This window comes from Scyliorhinus torazame, chromosome 15 (assembly GCF_047496885.1).
Source record: "Scyliorhinus torazame isolate Kashiwa2021f chromosome 15, sScyTor2.1, whole genome shotgun sequence".
Taxonomy (NCBI): domain Eukaryota; kingdom Metazoa; phylum Chordata; class Chondrichthyes; order Carcharhiniformes; family Scyliorhinidae; genus Scyliorhinus; species Scyliorhinus torazame.
The window spans coordinates 184,944,102-184,965,328 of record NC_092721.1 but is presented as its reverse complement, the minus strand read 5'-3'; the positions used below and the strand labels follow the sequence as shown (position 1 = coordinate 184,965,328).

The following is a 21,227-nucleotide window of genomic DNA, read 5'->3' as shown; positions in this document are numbered from 1 at the left end:
ATCTCCTCTCTGTCCGTGCCGCCATTTTGTTCTTTTCTTCTTTCTTCTCCCGCTGCTCCAGGGCAGCTTTCCTTGCCGTTTCACTGCGGGTCCGATCCATGCAGTGCTGTAGGGGGCTTCCTCCGTTCTTCCCCACGGGTTGGTTTTTTTTTTACAGGTCCGTTGGGGCTCCGTTAGCGGGCCCAAAAGTCCGTTTCTGCGGGAGCTGCCGACTCGCGCGGCTTAGCTCCGCATCGTCGCGACCCGGCCAGTCCTTTATGTTATCGCCTCTGTGGAACCCAGTACCTAACAGAATTGGCAGCCATATGTAAAAAAAAGCTAGGCAAGCAAACGTATTCCTGCATAGATATTTGAATGCCTGTTTCACTGTCTCATTTCTGTGTAAGTGTCGCGCGCTAACCGATTGTGCCATTGGAGCACATCTCATTTCTGGCCCTTGGGTCTTTCTCAGTGGGTGGACAAGGTTTGTTTAGGCTAGTAAAGGGCAAGACAAATAACTGGAGTGGCCAATGCTGATGGAGGAAATGAATTATATTTGTCCTCTCAATGATCCTGTATGTGAAGATCGTGGAAACAACGTTCACTTCACAAGTTTTATATCTTTTTTTAAAAAAATTATAGTACCCAATTCATTTTTTTTCCAATTAAGGGGCAGTTTAGCGTGGCCAATCCACCTAACCTGCACAACTTTGGGTTGTGGGGCCGAAACCCACGCAAACACGGGGAGAATGTGCAAACTCCACAGACAGTGACCCAGAGCCGGGATCGAACCTGGGACCTCGGTGCCGTGAGGCAACAGAGCTAACCCACTGCGCCACCGTGCTGCCCCGAAGTTTTATATCTTCAGAGGCAAACACTATCTTTTTCACCTGATACAGCTGTTGCCAACAGCTGTATGGTAATTGCATCTTTACACTCTTCACATTTTCATTCCTTTATGGTGTACTCCATTTTGATGGTGCCTATCTGAGCTCTAATTAGTGACACTGCTTCAAAAATCCTACTTCTAATCTAATATGTCCCCTACTGACAATTATTCCAGTGGTGTACATGTTGCTGGTAGATTCTGATATACTCTGTTTCTGCTGTTAACCCATCTGAAAGAGATTTGGTAAAGATTATGAAAAAAGCTCAGTCAGAGTGTGAGCTCCTTCAAATGCTCAGTGAGTGATTGCACCATTTGTTTAGTACTGCGACATACGGACCAGGAAGAATACAAAGTTTATATTTGATCTATGCTGAGTTAGTTGATCTCAGCTGGAGCAGTATTGTCATGAACTATTTATCTATATTTCTTGATTACTGATCAGAAAATCAATCACTAATCTCATTCATTATTACGACCCAGTGACCCCACCCAAGGTTAAATAAATATTTGACACTCCATCTAGTTTCACGAAGGAAGTAATGACACGTTGGAGGAGCGATGACACAATTGGAATTGTACTCAAGCATGAGCTACAACAATTAGAAGGGGGTAGGTGGCTGGACAGTTGGTTCATGATGCGGTGCAATGCCAGCAGTGTGGGTTCAATTCCCATGCCAGCTGAGGTTATTCATTCTCAACCTTGCCCCTCGCCTGAGATGTGGTGACCCTCAGGTTAAATCACCACCAGTCAACTCTCAAAAGGGGAGAGCAGCCTGTGGTCCTGTGGCGGCATTTACATTTACAACCATTGGGCATAGGGAAACAGAGTTGGTCAGGGGGAGGAATGTTGGAGACACGTTGGCCCAGAATATGGTGGGTTCACAGTCATTATTAATGGTTTTCTTAAAAAAACAATTTGTGGCAAACAAGAGGGTTGAAAACCAACACAAATTACTCGATGCTCTATTGGCTGATGTCAATTGCTTCAAAAATGGAATCTGATCATCAGTCTCCCCATGAGTTTCAAGAAATTGCTGGATTTGCGCTGTGAATATGAGTTAAACTCTCCCCCAGAAGGCTAAGGCTAGAACAGACCGTTCATTTTCATTTAAAAAAATGTTTTAAAATGTTTTTATTCTCCATTTTCACATTTTCCTTCAGAATTTACACCCCACTCACAAACAGTAAACGGTAACAAATACAAAATCAATCCCCTTAACAATACCAACGATCCCATCCCCCAGCGTGGAGGCCCCCGCCCGGGTCCCTTTCCCCCTTGCCCGGCCCTAGGAAAGCCCAGAAATCCCCTTTTAGCACACAAACCCCGCATATCCACCTACATCCCAAAGAGCCCTCATTTCAAGTGAAAGTCCTATCACTTCCCTTATCCAAATATATACAACATTGGCTCCTTTAGCCCATACACCCGCACGCAGTGAAACAAAGAAAAGAAGAAAATACAGTCAGTCATGAACTCACATCGGCACATGGCCATGTCTCAATTTCTCAGTTCTGCCACAGTCCTTCTGCATTCGCAAACTCCTCCGCTGCTTCCGCCGTTCCAAAATAAAAGTAGCTGGATATACAATACCGCACTGCACCTTGCTAATGTACAGTGCCCTCTTCACCCGGTTGAAGGCAGCCCGCCTCCTCGCCAGCTCCACCGTAAAGTCCTGGTATACACGTATACCAGCCCCAGCCCACTGCACCACCCGCTTCTGCTTAGCCCAGCTCAGGACCTTCTCCTTCCCACTGTACCTACGGAAGCACAGAGTCACTACCCTTAGCGGCTCACTCGCCATTGGTACAGGCCTCCACGACCGATGAGCCTGATCCAGTTCATATCGGGAGGGATCCTTCCCCTCCCCCAATAGTTTCGCCAGTATCGCGGCAAAATACTCAGTCGGCCTCGGTCCTTCAACTCCTTTGGGCAGCCCCACAATCCTCAAATTCTGTCGCCTGGATCTGTTTTCCAGGTCTTCCATATTTCCTCGCAGATCCTTGTTAATATCCATCACCTTCCACATCTCCTTCCCCATCAAGGCAAGTTGATCACCGTGCTGCAATAGCGTCTCCTCCACTTCCTTCAGCGCCTCCCCTTGCTCTCGCACCTCGGCCACTGCGCTCGCCACTGCCGTCATCACCGGGGAAATCGCCTCCTCCACCAGCACACTCAAAACCTCTCTCATCTCCTTCTTCATTGTCTCCATGTATCTTGTAAACTGCCTTTCGAATTCCGCAGCCATCACCTTAGTTATTTCTTCAGCCGTAAGCAATGCGTCTCCCCAGGTGCTCCAGCCTCCATTTTCCTTGGTGACCCCACGGTGACCTTTCTACTCCCCGACGGACCTTCAGCTGTTTTCTTTACGGACGATTTTTTGCTTACCCTCGACATTTTTCTTCACTGTGCCTTCACTGTTTCTTCCTGCTTTTGCCACCTCCGTGGACCCTGGGAACGGGCTTAAAGCCCCGAAAATGCCGTTCCCGAACGGGAGCCCTCCATTGTGCGACCTCCTCCCGCCCGCCGTCACCGGAAGTCACTGTTCATTTTCATGATGAGACTTTTATTTCTGCAATGCTACTCCACCAGGCCTAGAAAATGGAAGAGTTGAAATTATGATGTCTCATTTCCTTAAGATGGCAAACTATTCCTGGAGGTTTTAAGTTTCTTTTCTCATCCTCTTTTGTCTCTTTATTTTACTCTTAATCCATTCCTTTTTTTCACACTTTTTTTTCTGCATAGTTTGATTCCAGTTCACCAAATTCCTTTTTTTTCACTTTCCCTATCCTTAATTTTAATATGTTAAACTATTGGCCCGCAAATTTCAGATGCCCCTTTGCTCTCATTATCAACTTATACTTCCAGCAATTTGCAGCACAAAACAATTCAGAACTACAGGGGAAGGGAAAATATTCAACTATTGGAGCTCCAGCAAACATTCTGAGCCACTTATTTAAAATTGCGCTACAATATTGTATTATAGTGAAATATAAAATAATTATGTATTAGTTGTTTTCAAATTGTATGTATTTATAGAACCAACCGAAGCTTATGAGAAACCACGAGAAACTCTATTTGAAAATTCCAATTGGTCGTTTGAAGCACTGAAGTCGCCGATTAGACCGCAAATTCACAGGATGTTCCTGCTTAGAGTGAAACTCATGCACTTTGTCAACAGCCTGCATAATTATATAATGACCAGGGTGAGGCTTCCTTTGTAAATAAAAGAGACGTCAAATAGATAAATGTTAAGCTTTTGATTTCTTCAGTTGCTCTTGGGATAGTTCTGTGAAGTTTTAACAGCTTTTTTGAAAGCTTGCCCTGCAACTAAAACTTCTTCATACCATTCTCGCTCCATAAAAGATTTGTATGTTACAATTTCTTTCCTTTTTTTGTGTATCTCTTCCTATACTAAACTGATAAATATCCTACCTGCCAATGTTATTGGAGGAAATATTTCTCCTCTTTTGTTACATTATAATTTTAGTGTTATAGATGAGTTGCATTGGGAAAGTGAAAAATAGTCAATTCAATTCTTTGTTAGGTTGTCTGCACCTTGGACCGCCACCTGGGTGTTCTGCAAGTTTATTAATATCCTCCTGTAATTTATTGCTACCCTCCTCAGCATTGATTATTCCCCTCAAATTTTGTGTTATCTGCAAATTTGGTTTGATTCTTAAGTCCAAGTCGTCACGTAAATTGTGAACAGCAGTGGTCTCAGCACTGATTCTTGTGGAACACCACTTTCCAGCTTCTTCTACTATGACCACCCTTTACTCCCACTTTCTGCTTTTTCTCTTGAAACCAGCCAGAAAACCATTCTGCCACTTATTTCTCAGACCTTACTATCATGGGTACCTTTAATAACGGCCTTTTGAAAATCCAGATAAATTACATTTATTGTCTGCTCTATTTGTTATCTCCTCAAAAAAATTCAAAAAGCTTGGTCAAGCAGGATTTTCCATTTTGAAATCTCTGCTGACTATTCATAATTATATTTCACATTTCTAGATTTTTTTTCTCCGCTGTAGTCTAGATCCTATTATTTTTCCTGCAACTCTGTTAAGCTGACTGGTCTGTAATTCCCTAATATATTCTGTCCCTTTCTTAAATATAGGAATTACATTAGCTACCAACTAGTCATCGGCACTACATCTTTTTCTAACAAATTAGCAAATAGGTGTAATATCTCTGCTATCTCTTTCTTATTTAAAATGCGTGGATTCAATCTCGCTAGAACACTGAGTTTGTTGACTTTATTCAATACATTCCATTTTTAAAATTTAAATTCACTTAGCTCATTGACCATCTCATCATCCAGTGTCTTATCCACCTTTTATATTTCCCTGGTAAATACCAAAGCAAAATAATTATTTAATATTTCTGCTATCTCTACTATTACCTTTGTATCTTTAAGTTTGAAATGTATAATCCTAATCATTGTATATTGCTGCCGTAAAACAAATGAATAATGCTGAGAGCATATTATATCCCTGGTGAATGGGGAGGATATATTCAACCCTGTTGTGTGGAGAAAAGTGCTTGTTTCCTTTCTCGTGATCATTCATACAATAGATACAGTGGCAGTTTTGGGTCAGTTGTATATTTTCATATTAAATTCTCACTCAAAACTTTTGACCCCTTTGCTTCCCACACAAAAAACATTTATCTTTATTTTATACTTTGGTATGCATTGTCAAACTGCTTCCTCATTGCACTTAGAAACATCATACATAGTTGACCGGTAATCTCCCTGTAACACAGTGAATTTGGGATGGACCCGTGCAGTTTGGGAGAATTATATATTTATAATTGGGATCAAAATTGAATAATCAAAATAAATTCAATATTTTTTTTTGTCGTAACCCATTAAAGCTTCTGTAAACTACTGATCATAAGATATAGGAGCGGGAGTAGATCATTTGTTTCATCGAGTCTACTTCATCATTCGATAAGATCATGGCTGATCAGATTGTGGCCTGAACAGCTCTTTATTGCCTGTCCTGATAAATCCTTCTTGCTTGTCTATCTCAGCCTTAAATATATTAAAGACACGGCCTCCACTGCTGTCTGTGGTGGAGAATTCCAAAGCTAACGACCCTTTAAGAGAAGAAATTCCTCCTCCAACTTAATTGGAGCCCCCTACAAGAGGAAACATCCTCTCAGCATCTTCCCTGTCAAGCGACTTGGAATTTTGTGTTTCAAAAATATCACCTCTTATTCTTCTGAACTTCAATGAGTATAGGGGCGACCTCTCCACATAAAACAATCCCTTCAGCCCCATAAACCTTTGCTGACCTACTTCCAATGCAAGGATCCATGGAATCCCTACAGTGCAGAAGGAAGCTATTTGGCCCATCAGTCTGCACCGACCCTCCGAAAGAGCACTCTACCTAGGTCCATTCCACCACCCTATACCCGTAACCCTGCCCTTGATCATGGCCAATCCACCTCACCTGCACATCTTTGGACACTAAGGGGCAATTTAGCATAGCCGATCCACCAAACCTGCATATCTTTGGACTGTGGGAGGAAACTCACAGACACTGGGAGAATGTGCAAACTCCACACAGTCACCCAAGGCCAGAATGAAATCTGGGTCCCTGGCACTGAGGCAGCAGTGATAACCACAGTGCCACCATACCTTAAGTAAGAAAACCAAACTGTCACAGTAATTTTGGTGCCGTCACACCAATGCCCTGTAGAGTTGTAACAAGATTTCCCTACTTTTATACTCCATTGGCCTTGCAATAAAGGCCAACGTTCCATTTGCCATCTTTAATTAGTTGCTGTGAAATGAAAATTGCATGTTGTCACAAGTCGGCTTCAAATGAAGTTACTGTGAAAAGCCCCATTCCGGCACCTGTTCGGGGAGGCTGGTACGGGAATTGAACCTGCACTGCTGGCCTGCCTTGGTCTGCTTTAAAAGCCAGCTATTTAGCCCTGTGCTAACATCTGTGGAGAGTATAATAAGACCATAAGACATAGGAGTAGAAATAGGCCTCACAGCCCATTGAGTCTGCTCCACCATTCAATGAGATTATGGCTGATCTGATAAAATCTTCAACTCCACTTTCCCACCTTATCCCCATATCCCTTACTGATTAAAAATCTGTACCTCAGCCTTGAATATACTTAATGACCCAACCTGTACAGAATTCCACAGATTAATACCCTCAGAGAGGAAATTCCTCCTCATCTCTATCTTAAATGGGCGACCCCTTATTCTTTGATTATGCCCACTGGTCCTATACTCTCCAATAAGAGGAAACATTCTCTCAGCATCTACCCTGTCAAGCCCTCGGAGAATCTTGTATGTCTCAATAAGGCCGCCTTTCATTCGTCTAAACTCCAATGAATAGAGGATCAAACTACCTCTCATCGTAAGAAAATCCCTCCATACCCGGGTTAAACCAAGTGAACCTTCTCTGGACTGCCTCCATTGCCAGTCTATCTTTACTTGGGTAAGGGGACCAAAACTGTTCACAGTATTCCAGGTGTACTGAAGTTTAAAAACTCACTACTATTCTTAGAATTCCCCCTATACTTAAAAGGGTCGATATTCTAAATGGAGACAGGGATTCTCACTCCCTGACTCTTGTGCAGGCTTAGGTGGGTGCTATTCAGGGCAAACTATGTTTTCAAGTTATCCCCCGGTATAACCCATACCTTCACAGAAGAATTTTACCTACTTACCACTTAGTAGCATCGATATCCTGGGCCCTGGGTTGTTAACTAAGTAAAGTAGGCTTTGTAATAACCACTGTTTCAGGTTAAAACTTTTAAGTTATTATTATATTTTTTCTTTTAAAAGATGCAATCACTGTCTTTACAGAAAAGTAAAAAGATCTTGATTCTGGATTCTCCTGGTTGGTTGAAGAGACCTTCAGGTCCACCTTGACAATCAATCTTCTTTTTAAAATCTGGTCTTCTTTAGATGTATTAGCTGTTTTAGCTTGGCTGCTTTGCTCTGTCCCTTTCCCATGACTGAGCTGTGAGAGGTGACTCTGAGCTCAGTCTGAACTGACTCTGCTTGCTTCTCTTGTTCCTTCTCTGCTTCTCTGCCTACCATCCCCTTTCTCAGGGTTTATATATCTTTCCAACAGTCATTAAGTTTTTATGACTTTATTGTAAAGTAACTTTTATTTCACTTGGATTGTAAAAAGTACCTTTAATCTAAATTTTTCTAACATGACTAAGTATTCATTTTGAGCATGACCTCATCTCATAGATCTCTGATTACATTGTTTCCTTTGTGATGTTCAAAAATGCTTTGATTTCAAAGGTGGTGTGACTTTTGATTCCTGTCATTTCTATAGTTTTATTATCAAATTGTGTCCCCAGCTCATAATTTTGACTTTGATTTGGGTCTAATTTGTGTTCTCGTAGACACATCGTCTCCAGCTTCCCTGGTGTCAGCAGAATTTCACCTCTAAACATTTGTCACCTAATTCAACTGAACCTCATCCATTCTTTTCTATCTGCTTACTTAACTTCAATGAAGGTGTGAAATATTGCTTTTAGCTTTATACTAAAAATTCAATTGGTGGTGAGTTAAAAGACTTGCTCACATTTAAACATTTGTCACCTAATTCAGCTCAAAACCTTATCCATTCTTTTCCATCTGCTTACCTAACTTCAAAAGGAGGTGCGAAACATTGCTTTTAGTTGTATACTAAAATTCACTCGATTGTGACTTGAAAGACCTGCTTGTTTTGTTTGCTAAGCCTGCTTGACTAAGGCTATCTGCATTTTACAATCCTCTCATGGCAGCTGCTGGTAACCCTTCGTGGGATTTTCCCCTACATTTTCTCATATTTCTTAAATCAGGTATTGCCAGACTTCCATGTTTCAAATGACATATCTTTCCATATTTTCAATTACAGTACCTGCATGCTAACGTTTTACTTAAGTAATTCAACTTATTAATTGCTGGGTAGCATTTTAATTTAATGAAATGTGATCTGTAAATTGAATGCAAAAGAAAATGTTTTTACACCGAGCAATCATTTTTATATTAAATACTTTTAATTTCTATATTTTTAGTAAACTCCAAGGATCTCTCTTTCATAGTTGTGAGTTAATGTGTTTTTCAGATTATGTTTTTTAAACACTGAATGCTGCCAGTGAATAGCTATAACTGAAGCCAATTGCTGCTTAATATTTTTCAGATATTGCATAGCACAGGTCTGGAGTTTCAGCACCAAATTGAGGAAGCTAAGGATTTGGATCAGCTGATAAAAATTCATTATAGGTACCTGTCCACAATCTATGACCGCTGTTTACTTCGGGAAAAGGTGAGTTCATTTGAAAGTTCAGTTAAATAGATTTAAAGGTGGACCCCAACTGTATAACAAATATTGGTGATCTTTCGTTCAGTAAGTTAACAATTGGTTACCATTTGCTTTTGGCTGGAATTCTCCAGCTGTTCAGCAAATGGTGCATCGTCTCCCGTTGCCGAGAAACACACAGCCAGGGGGCCAGACAATCCTGCCCTTCATGTTTACAGAAGTGGGCAGTGAGCAATTATTTTACCAAAGTGACAAGTGCTTTCAAATCTGCCTATTGTATTTTTGTTCTAATAATCTGAACTGGTGCGAGTATTGCATGTGGAATTTTAATGTCGGTGTTGTGAAATTTCTTTCAGATAAGCTTTGTGAAGGAAGCAATCATGAAAGTTTTGAATCTGGTGCTTATGTTTGCAAATCGTTGGCAGACTGGTTTAGGAGTTTCAAAGTATGTGGAACTATTTTTTTTGTTTCTTTTTCTGATCTTTCAGTGTTGACAATAGTTGCATTGAAATTAATGGCCTGATCTTTCCTCTCTTCATTGATTGCATAGGTGCATGTAAAACGCCAAATTCATGCTCTTCTGATTGTGAGTCACTCTCCATTCCAGTATTCTATTTACGACTCTCTTTGCCAGGGCCATCAGTAAGAGAAATAGATGGGCTTATAGGGAATAGTGCAGCAAACCTACATCTGACACTTGTTTGATGCACTAAACCATTTCAGATTTTTGCCATTAATTGGTGAGACACAGGTTCAGTCCTCAGCTTGGTTGAATTCAGTTTCATTGTTTCCTAAAAGAGCACACCAGTTACCAAAAATTAGTAAATGCTACTTGTTCTTATGGGAGTGGGTGATTTAAAAGAGGAGTTGTGATGACACAAGTCCTGTAATCCATTACATAATCTTTGCATTTTATAGTTTTGAATTTTACTCAAGCATTCTTTTGAGGATTTCTTTCGACTGTGTACTTTTCAGACTGCATGGGCTGCTTTTGCAACATAATTTTAAGTGTAATTTAAATACCTGTACTTGCTCTCCATTGAAATGTTTTTTAAAACTACTTTAAAAGTTCTAGTGTTCCAAGTACTGGAGTGTAGGATCCAAATCATATTGGGTTTGTTGACAGCTTCAGTGTTTTTAAGGGGCTGTTGTAACCGTAACATTTTAATTTCCTCTGTTATTTTGCCTGGGATTTTTTGATTCCAGTAAACCTTTAGCAGCCAACTTCTGTTTTGTAGCTGAGCAACAGAAAGAAACCATTGCAACTATGTATTTCCAAGTTTCTTGGCAACCAAAATGATTTTCACTGCATGGTGGGAAATTGATATAGTTGAGCACAATCTGATCTGATTTTAATATAATGAAACAAATATACCCAGAATCTCTTTATTCCAGAAATGTTTTCTCCTTTCTGGATTAGTTTATTAATTGTAAATCTGATAATAGTTATATATTCACCACGTATATTTGAATTATTCTTTATCAGAATTGAATCCATTGAGAAGATGGAATCGGATTTCAAAAACTGCCACATGTTTCTGGTAACTGTACTAAACAAAGCTGTTTGTAGAGGATCATTTCCTCATTGTAAGTGTATCATTTTTTAACGTTTTGGTTCTATAGAACAAGAATAAAGAAAAGTACAGCACAGGAACAGGCCCTTCGGCCCTCCAAGCCTGTGCAGATCATGATGCCCAAACTAAAAACAAAACCTCCTGCCCTTCCTTGTCCATATCCCTCTATTTCCTCCCTATTCATGTATCCAACCAGATGCCTCTTAAATGTTGCTAATGTGCCTGCTTCCACCACATCCTCTGGCAGCGCGTTCTAGGCACCCACCACACTCTGCGTGAAAATCTTACCCCGGACATCTCCCCATAAACTTGCACCCTCTCACTGTGAATCTGTGCCCCCTTGTGATTGACACTTCCACGTTCACCCCTGTCTATGCCTCTCATAATTTTGTAGATCTCTTATCAGGTCTCCCCTCAGCCTCTGTCCTTCCAGTGAAAACAATCCTAGTTTATTCAACCTCTCCTCATAGCCAGCACCCTCGAGACTAGGCAACATCCTGGTGAACCTTGTTTGCACTCTCTCCAAACCTTCCACATCCTTCTAATAATATGGTGACCAGAACTGTACTCCAAATACGGCCTAACCAAGGTTTGAAATAGCTGCAACATGATTCCCCAATCTCTGTACTCAGTGCCCCGGCTGATGAAGGCAAGCATGCCATATGCCTTCTTAATCACCTTGGCCACCTGTGTTGTCACTTTTAGGGAACTATAGGGGAGTCTAGTGTCAGGGGACATGAACCCTTGACTTTCAGACTCAGAGGGGAGAGTATGAGACTGACTGAACCGTGATGTTCGGGGAAGTGATGTGAAGTCTCAGTTGCCTCATCCTTTCTCTGTCCTTTGCCCCATTCCAGGATCAGATTGAGCCGAGAAACTAGGCACCAATTAAAAGGGCCAAAAAGAAAGTTCAGAAAAGAAACCTCTTTACCGAGAAATGTATTGGGGAAGAGGATTGACTAGGAGTTACTGCTTTCATAAGAGGAGGGGAAAGAGGAAATTACTGAAAAATAGGAGGAAGAAAAATGGTAGCAATTTATTTAACCCCATTGCAATGCTGTTTGTGGTTCATCAGTTCTTCAACTTAATTGAAAAACATTTGAAGAGAGGCAGTTTTAGTTAGGACACTCCAGTGAAGAAATTAATTTGCATAATACCACACCTAGCAAGACACGCAAGCTGGTGATGAAGAAAGCCATGCAATTTGCAGTGCTGCTTGCACCTGGAGAATCGACATAGCAATGCAATGCGAACAAATTTCTCCCCCTCCTGTTGTTTTTTTTGGAAGTAACAAATTGATTGCCATAATTCCTTTAATTGGGATCTGTCTCCGTCCTAAGTTGTTTCAGTGATGTTAAATATGTGGAGGCTGTGCTGGAGTAGCTCAGTTGGAAACATCAATTGGTTCAAAGTGAATTGACTCTTTGTATGGGTAAATGTGGCAACTATTTTGTGCACAGATAGATTCCACAAACAGCAATGAGAAGAATCAAACAAAATTGTGATTTGTTAAGGGAATGCTGTTGGTAACGACACGCAGGATGACCTGTTCTTTGAATAGTACTGTGGGATCAGTGAAACATGCAAGAACAGTTCGGACTTGTTTAATTTCACACTTAGGATATAATCCCAAAAATGTAACACTCTCTCAGCATTGCACTGGAATGCCATCTTAGATTTCGTGCTCAAGTCCTGAGAAGGGGGTTCTTTGTTAATTTCCTACTGTTTAGTGCCAAGAAGTGGGAGTAGCCACCCAATCTGAGCTGTAACAAGTGAAGAGATGTGAGTGAAGATTCATTATCTCCTAGCAAAATGATGTAAAGTCTAAGACTAGAGATTTGAAACATAGGATAAAAGAGAAGGCCATTTAGCCCCTTGTCAATGAGACCTGTGACTTATTTTCATTTACCCACTATAGCTCCACAGCCTTTAATACCTCTAATTCGCAAAATACTATCAATCTCAGCTTTAAAATTAATAATAGATCTAGCATCAATTGCCAATTGTGGAAGAGATCCAAACTCCTACCATCCTCTGATGGTAGAAGGTGTTTCCTAATTTCACTTCTGAAAGGTCTGGTCCTAATTTATATACTATGTCCCTGATTCCTAGACTCCCAACAAGTGAAAATTGAGTCTCTCTATCTACCCCCTCTGGTTTTCTTATTATCTTGAAAACCTCCTATCAAATTACCCTTTAATCTTCTCTCCTACAAGGAATAAAATTCTATTTCCTGTAACCTCTCCTTGTAACTCGATGCCCCCCACAAAAGGCCAGGTATCACCTTGTTAAATCTATACTATACTCACTCCATGACTAGTATATCCTCCCTAACTTGTGGTGCCCAGAATTGTTCACAGTACCCCAGGTGTGGTCTGATCAGGGCTTTGAACAGCTGAAGTATTACTTCAACCCCATTGTATTCCAGTCCTCTAAATATAAAAGACAGCTTTCAATTGGCCTTTTTGACCATTTTCTCCCTCTGCTCATGACATTTTAATGATCTATGTACTTTGAACCTCCATGGTTTCTTCTATCTTCTCGCTATTTACAAAGAACCCGGTTCTATCTGCTTTGGGTCCTTTATAACCCGCAGGAGACCTACGTGGTCGGACCAATTAGTCTCCCCGTGAAAGAAGCAGAAAATACTGGACAATCTCAGCTTTGGCAAAGAGTCACACAGACTGAACATTAGCTCCCTTCTCTCTCCACAGATGCTGTCAGACCTGCTGAGATTGTCCTGTATTTTCTGTTTGTGTTCCAAATTCCAAGTTCCAGTATCTGCAGTAATTTGTTTTTAGTCTCCCAATGAGTCTCGTTGAGTACAGCTTCCCTGCTGAGGGGCTAGGGCCCCATCAGCGAAGCCATGGACACTATGTATAAAAGCTGAGCCCAAGTGGAAGCCGAGCAGGAAAGTCCCGACTGGGACCTGTGTACAACGTGTAAATAGTTTATTGTTCTAAACAAACGGTTTCTTTTAGCCTCTTGTGTGGACTCCTCTGTGGACACAATAAGTCAATGTGGACGACCTCATATTTGTCTCACTATCATTATTTTGTAATGTTACATTTCCATCTACACTACTTGAAAAGCTACCTATCTCTGTGTCATCAGCAAATCTGGATATGTGGGCTTTCTATCCCATCATTCAAGTCATTAATAAATTCAGCCAGCAGTTTGTGTCAGGACTATCTCTTATCCCTTCTAACTGCGAGCTACAGAATGCATTGCTTGTGACATGAAAGCAGGCTACTTATCTATCCTGATTGATGTCTGATGGACAATTGTACAAAAATAAAATTAGAACATATAAATAGGCTGTTCAACTAGTTTGATGTTTAGCTCACACCTAAGCAGTAGTTTTATCCCATAGACTTGCTCTGTTCCTCTATCCCTTTATTCCACCTTTCCTTCAACCACCTATGGTATTTAACTGACTCTTGAATGTTGACATGATCTCTGCAGTAGTCCATTCCAAAATGCTCCATGTGGGGGAAAAGTTTCTCTCAATTTCCATAAAGCTCTTGGGCACGATTCTCCGCTCCCGCGACTAAGTGCCCACGCCTTCGTGAACGCTGTTGAGGTTCATGACGGCGCGAAACGGCCCCGATCTCGACCGATTCAGGGCCCGAAAATGGGCTAGGATCGGGGCCGCGAAAAACTCGGGGGGCGTGTTGCGAAAGCAGTGTCGTCAGCTCGCGCCGGGCATTGGCGCCGCATAAAAGCGGAGCCGCGTCATCCGCTGCGTAACTGGCGTCACCCGCGCATGCGTGGTTGCCGTCCTCCCCGAGGCTGCCCCGCAAGAAGATGTCGGATGGATCTTGCGGGGCACGGAGGAAAGGAGGTCCTCCTTCAGAGAGGCCGGCCCGCCAATCGGTGGGCACCGATCGCGGGCCAGACCCCTTTTGAGTCCTACCCCAGTGAAAGAACCCCGCTCGCCCCCCCCAGCATTCCCACGCTGTTCCCGCTGGCAGCGAACAGGTGTGGATGGCGCCGGCGGGATGCCGTCGATTTGGGCAGGCCGCTCGGCCCATCCGGGCCGGAGAATAGCGGGTGTAGCGGAGAATCGCCATTTTGGGTGTCCCAGGCGATTCTCCGGCCTGCCCCGCACAGAACTCGACGGGGCCGTTCTCGCCGCTTGGGTGAATCGCAGGAGGGCGTCAGACCGGCGACGCGGGGAAAAATGGCGCGCCAGGCAATTCTCCCAACCGCCGCGGGAGCGGAGAATCGCGCCCCTTCTATCTATATCTCCTTGTCCTTGGCCTCTCATCTACTGAAAGCAGTCTGTTTCAAACAGTCCAATTCCTTTATAATTCGAAACAGCTTTGTCAAAATTTCTGAAAACTCCTGTATTTTAATGAAAATTGTCCCAGCCTTTTAAATCTTCCTTTTGTATCTCTAGTTACTAATGCCAGGCAATATTCTAGGAAATCTGTTATGGTATCTGTATTGTCTCAACATAAATTCCTGCAGTGGGGAACGCACACAATCATAAATATGAAAAAGATAATTACCTTTGATGTTAGAGACCAGTTTGTGATGAAATGTGAAACTTTGTAAATTAATTTACATAGCTAATTAATCTTATCGAAACATTTTGAAGGGCAGCGGTATTAATGCAGTATGATTTTAGTCGATAACTTGGTTTGTCTTTGACTTCACAGTGGAGTCCTTGGCATCATCTCTAATGGCAGGAATGGAACAAAGCTGACAGTAAACATCATGAAGACAAGGAAAGATCATTGTGTCAGAACATCTGCATTTGAGATGCACAACACCTAAAATAATCTTGAAACCCATTTTATGGGCTCATCAAGACTTGCAAATTGTTCTCTTCGTTGGCAGGCCAGTGTACAAAATCTTCACCTAATTGTGGTGCTGGCCACAAATTCAACATTTAACAACTCTGTCCAAGTAGTTGCATAAGCCAGAAAGTGTTTATTTTACTGCAGAATTTAAGAGTTGAATCATTGGCTGAACATTTGTTTCCATTAATGGGATGGCTGCTAATGGTTGTAGACTTGTAATAATTTTAAAAGTAACTTTAAAAACTGAAGATGCTGATCATTCTGTTGTTTTCAGTAAGAATCACGTAGTCTCAGTGAGACACATTTCTATGTTGTTTATCTTTCATTGCCGGTAAGCTTCCAATCTACAAAAAAACATTTTTGTTATTTGGGTCTACTAAATTAAGCTAATGTAAAGTTAATAAAATTGTCAGGAATTCATCAAAATAACACATCTTTGTTGTGGTCCCAGCATAAAACCATGTTGGTGTGTTTTCTTTCATTTCTCAGCCAAAAAGGAATATTCAGTGTCTAAGTAACTCCATACCTAAGATTTAACCAGTAATTTAATAACATATTTTGGACTCAAAATTAAATTGCTTGTTTCACCTGGAGTTCAGATTGTCGGGCACAGGAAGCTAAAAATGGGAGTAAATAGATGATCTTTTTTATTGGTCATTTTGTAAACAGATGAAGTTGAATGTCCTGCGATTACACCCACCCATTCACCAAAACCTGGCAACTTTCCACTATAGGTGCTATCTCAGCTATTTATACTTGCACAAGGGCTGATTTGTTAACCATAAGAGAAGTGCAACTGGTCAACCTTCTAGAGAATAAAGAAAATACTGTAGATCGCCGCAGAGTAAGAACAGTTTTAATGCATTTTTAAAAGATTTGCACGGTAATACAGAATTTGATTTTGTTTTTTTTGTTTCTATTTTGGAGCAAATTCCTCTCATTTTTATTCACTGCTCTGTGGTGCTTGAGGTGTATATTGTAGTTTCAAATCCTAAAGATTGGAAGGTACAATTGCAACATTGATACTGGGCCAGGGTTTTATTAGATCTTGGGCGCGATCCAGTGGTCACATTGCTCTCGGGTGAGAGTACAACGCAGCCAGTAAATCCTGGGTGAAGCCTCCCGTGCGGGGCCTCCAGCAGCCTTCGCTCATTGCGGGATCTACCCAAGTCCTGGGATCAGAACTCACCCAAAGTGGTTGGAACCAAACGGCGCTCGTTAAAGTTGGCCTTAAGTCTACTTTAGGCCTACCTACCCGGAATTTACCAGCCTTCCCAAAGGGGGCTGTAGCGGGGCGCCGATCAGTACTGGTCCCCAATGTGGACCAGGCGAACTGCACCTGGGAGGACACCTGAGCCATTGGAAGTTCCCGGGTGGTCGGGGATAGTACAGGTTGACTCCCTGAAACTACCCCTGGAACGTGAGCACTTTGACACTGCTACCATGCACTGCCAAGCTGACCGGGTAGCTATGCCAAGGGTCAGTGCCCGAGGGGGACCATGCCCATGAAAGGAAGGTGGAGGGGGATCTGAAGGGTGGGGGTGTGCAGGGCAGGTACGTAGTGACCTCTGGGACATTGGGGAGGTAACGGTGGGGGTCCTGGAGTGGGTGGGTGCTGTAAGGGGGCTTGTGAGGGCCTGAAGTGGGGGAGTCCCCAGGGACTCCCATAGCTGGGTGTCCTCACTTGGGGGGTATGGTAATCAGGTCCAATCCTCACAACAGCTGATGGTAATCAGGTCCCTGAAAAAGATGAAAGGCTGCTACCTTGAGTAGAACTCTTGCACTGTCCATCTCATGGTGTTCTTGATCTCTTTAAGGGACAAAAATTCTGTCAGGTCCCCCGCATGGCAAGGCAAAGGCTAGGACATTTGCCTTCATCCCCGTCTGCAGCATCGGTGAGTCCGAATCTCCATAAATGGCCACCAACGGGTACGGCTACAATCGAATGCCCAAAATCCCTGACATAACATCAAAAACGGAGACACAGGGCAGCACGGTGGTGCAGTGGTTAGCACTGCTGCCTCACTGCACCGAGGCCCCAGGTTCGGTCCCAGCTCTGAGTCACTGTCCGTGTGCAGTTTGCACATTCTCCCTGTGTTTGCGTGGGTTTTGCCCCCACAACCCAAAGATGTGCAGGGTAAGTGGATTGTCCACGCTAAAATTGCCCCTAAATTGGAAAAAAATAATTGGGTATAGAGACCCAGAAACTAACAAGACCAAAATGTGTGTGTGTGTGTGTGTCATTAACTAGCCCCTAGAGCACCGCTCACATCTATCCACCCCTGAGAAGAACGCACTCCTATATGCTCCGATGAGGTGCACATGGAAAAATGAATTGGGTACACTAAATTGTTTTTTTTTTTAAATACTGCAAGTGTGGCGACCGCAGTAGAAAGCCTGAAGGTGTCCAAGATGTGGCGCAGTTGATGATGGCCATGGCTGAGGGTCTCGACAGAATGTCCAACTTGCTGAGGGATGTCACCCAATACCAGGCTGACCTTTTTCTTTATAAGTTTAGAGTACCCAATTCATTTTTTCCAATTAAGGGGCAATTTAGCTTGGCCAATCCACCTAGCCTGCACATCTTTTGGGTTGTGGGGGTGAAACCCATGCAAACACAAGGAGAATGTGCAAACTCCACACGAACAGTGAGCCAGGTCAAACCTGGGACCTTGGTGCTGTGAGGCAGCAATGCTAACCACTGTGCCACCGTGCTGCCCTGAATACCAGGCTGACCTTGATGATGTTCTGCAGGACATGTCCCGCTCTGAGGCACTGTAGAGCTTGTCCCAGCCGCAGGTGGGCATTGCCGAGGTGATGCAGAGCATTCCTAGTCACTGAAACATAGAATTTACAGTGCAGAAGGAGGCCATTCGGCCCATCGAGTCTGCACTGTCCCTTGGAAAGAGCACCCTGCTGAAGCCCACACCTCCACCCTATCCCCGTAACCACACCTAACCTTTTTGGACACTAAGGGCAATTTAGCATGCCAATCCAACTAACCTGCACATCTTTGGACCGTGGGAGGAAACTGGAGGAGCATCGTTGAGGGTGTCAACAACTATGTTGCAGATATCGGGGAGCAACCAGGGCTGGCACAGCCAGATGTTGCAGGTGCAGTCGGGGCTCGAATCGGCTGCCCTTCCGCCCCAAGGCGAACTCAATAGCCCAATGGGCACCGAACGGGAGGAGGGGGCGCTGGGTGCCAACCCGGACGGACCATGAAGTTGCTACACTGGCCACCAGCTCCCCCGTGTTCCACCCCTCTGATGAGGCCGTGTCTCACAGTCAGTACACGGGACAAGGCACAGATGTGTAGGTGCTGCCGACAAGTGAGCCGGGGACCTCCGCCCCCAGAGCCCCCACTGGATGTCCGCCAGAGGCATTGATGGCCACGGGACCAGGTAAGCAGCTGGCTGCCTCCACCTCTGATGGGGACACACCTCGAAGTAATAGTAGAGCTAGAAGGGCCAAGCACATTGAGGATCACTGAGGGCACTGGAGAGGGGGCTAGGTAGGTAGGGTGTGGGGAGGGGGTGTGCCTGGCACCATTGAGAGAATGGGGAATTGTTACACACAATAAACACTCTTGTGCACAACTAGTATGATGCCTCTGTCACTTTCTTCCGCAATGCGGCCCGATTTCCGAATCCTTGGCTCATCTCTCCAGGTATCTCTACCTCCCTGTGACACTCGCCCACCCTCCAGCCGTGGATATGTCTCCGGAGCTGTGTCCCAACCCCTGTGTGTTTGGATGTTGGCTGCTGCGAGTGTGGTGTTGCCTCCCACAGTGTTCAAACACATTGACTAGACATCAAGGTGTGATGGGATGCTGGGCAATGATACCCACATGCTACATGGCCCATCCACCCATAAGAATACACTTGAGCTGTATGATGTGCTCACTTAACTATGATTGCCAATTCCCTATTAGCAATTGCTTCCAGCTGCACAGTCAGAGGCCTCAGCAGTCGTTGAGGGTTATGGGTGGTCGGTGGGGCAGATGGGCAGGGACAAGGTTTCACCCTGGAACAGGAACACACAATCCAAGGGTTGGCATAGATTTCATAGAATTTACAGTGCAGAGGGAGGCCATTTGGCCCATCGAGTCTGCACCGGCCCTTACAAAGAGCACCCTACTGAAGCCCACAAATCTATCGCCATAACCCAGTAACCCCCACTTAACATTTTTTTGGGGGACACTGAGGGCAATTTAGCCTGGCCAATCCACCTAACCCGCACATCTTTGGACTGTGGGAGGAAACCCACGCAGACATGGAGAACGTGCAGACTCTGCACAGACAGTGACCCAGCCGGGAATCAAACCTGGGACGCGCGGCCAACACCGTACATGGCTCTGTTTTGTACAATGCGGAGCTCCACTCGCTGGAACTCCAGGGTAGTGAGATGGGGAAGCCATTTAAAAATGGTCTCCCGATCTACAAGATCCTCCAAAGCAACCCCTGATAGACCTCTTTCCCCCCCCCCCCCCCCCCCAGCTCAAACACACTATGGGAGACTCCTTGCACCCCCCAACACCTATGCAGGGCATCCCTGGCCCAATCACATGCGTGCAAATGCCAGTGTGGCACCTTGGCGGTGCCAACCTGGCACCACCAATACACCAAGGTAGTGCCATGCACGGTTGCCCCCCCCCCCCCAAGCATCTCTTCTCCCCCCCCCCCATCCCATGGCGGGCCACCCCTGTAGAGGGTCCCCCACACCCCACCAAGCACTGGGGTGATAAGCCCAGCGCCCCGGGTTCTTTGTCTGTGAGCAAAGATGGCTACTCACCTTCTCAGCTCCCCACAGAAACCCCTCTGCCGCGTTCACATTTTTCAAAAGGAGTACTAATCGACGCCAGTGTGACCACTTGCTGGGCGGCTGTTGGATATGGGATGGCTATCATTAATTGTATGGAAATAGGGCTAAAGTGATGATAATTGGTTTCTCACCATGCTGCGGTGAGATCCCGATTTTGCCTTCGGCAGCGGGCCAGTTGCATCACAAACTGTTTGATGCCTGGCGTGGATCTCGTTTTCTGCTTCACACGTTATTCATTTCGGTCGCGCAAGAGCGCAAAGAGGCCGGAGAATCGCGCCTTAATAATTCTTGGGGAGAATTGCACCCTTTATAAATGCAAGTCATTTTTTTTTAACTGACCATATCAGTGTTTGGAAATCAACACTCAATCAGGATTCAACAGTTGTAAGCTTGATACTTTAACAGTTTATACCAGTTACTGTGCAAAGAAGTGAAAAGGGTGAGAATATGTGAGTCATAGTTGAGATGATTATCGTATTTGGAGGTTGAGGCCATACTCTATTTATAGCAGTTGCAGGTTTTCAACTCGAAAAAAAATGAACATGGAGTTTTTGTAGCTTCAGAGAATTAGTTATTCCTTTGTGCTAATGTCATTGTACGCCAATGCGGGATCGTGAGATGGAGCCTGACAGGTCCTGGCTGGTAGCATTTGACAGCCAGAGTACTGCGCAGCGTGGAGTGCAGGGGAACAGGTGAGAGGAGAGTGTGGGGCTGCAGTGGAGAGAGTGGGGCAGGAATGGAAACAGTGGCTCCCCACGACACAGGAAGCAAGGCGTGGCGAGACTGACACACCATGACACTGAGCTGCAGAGAGCAGTTGAGTGAATGTGCAGAGTGCCAACCATCACCGGCTGACACTGG

At 44.0% G+C, this 21,227-nt stretch overlaps 1 protein-coding gene across 3 annotated transcripts in view; it reads left to right on the top strand.

The window, feature by feature from the left end:
- tubgcp5 (tubulin gamma complex component 5) overlaps positions 1 to 15,971 on the top strand; it is a 94,659-nt gene extending 78,688 nt beyond the window's left edge. Inside the window, exons 19-23 of one of the 3 annotated variants that reach the window (XM_072477255.1) lie at positions 3,906 to 4,072; positions 9,041 to 9,166; positions 9,517 to 9,605; positions 10,647 to 10,747; positions 15,399 to 15,971. In XM_072477255.1, the coding sequence (XP_072333356.1) occupies positions 3,906 to 4,072; positions 9,041 to 9,166; positions 9,517 to 9,605; positions 10,647 to 10,747; positions 15,399 to 15,445 (530 nt within the window). In that variant the 3' untranslated portion in view covers positions 15,446 to 15,971. Of the gene's footprint in view, positions 1 to 3,905; positions 4,073 to 9,040; positions 9,167 to 9,516; positions 9,606 to 9,710; positions 9,747 to 10,646; positions 10,748 to 15,398 lie in introns of those variants that run through there. The other 2 variants (XM_072477254.1, XR_011935233.1) reach the window with 2 other exon arrangements.
- The last annotated feature ends 5,256 nt before the right edge of the window (positions 15,972 to 21,227 follow it).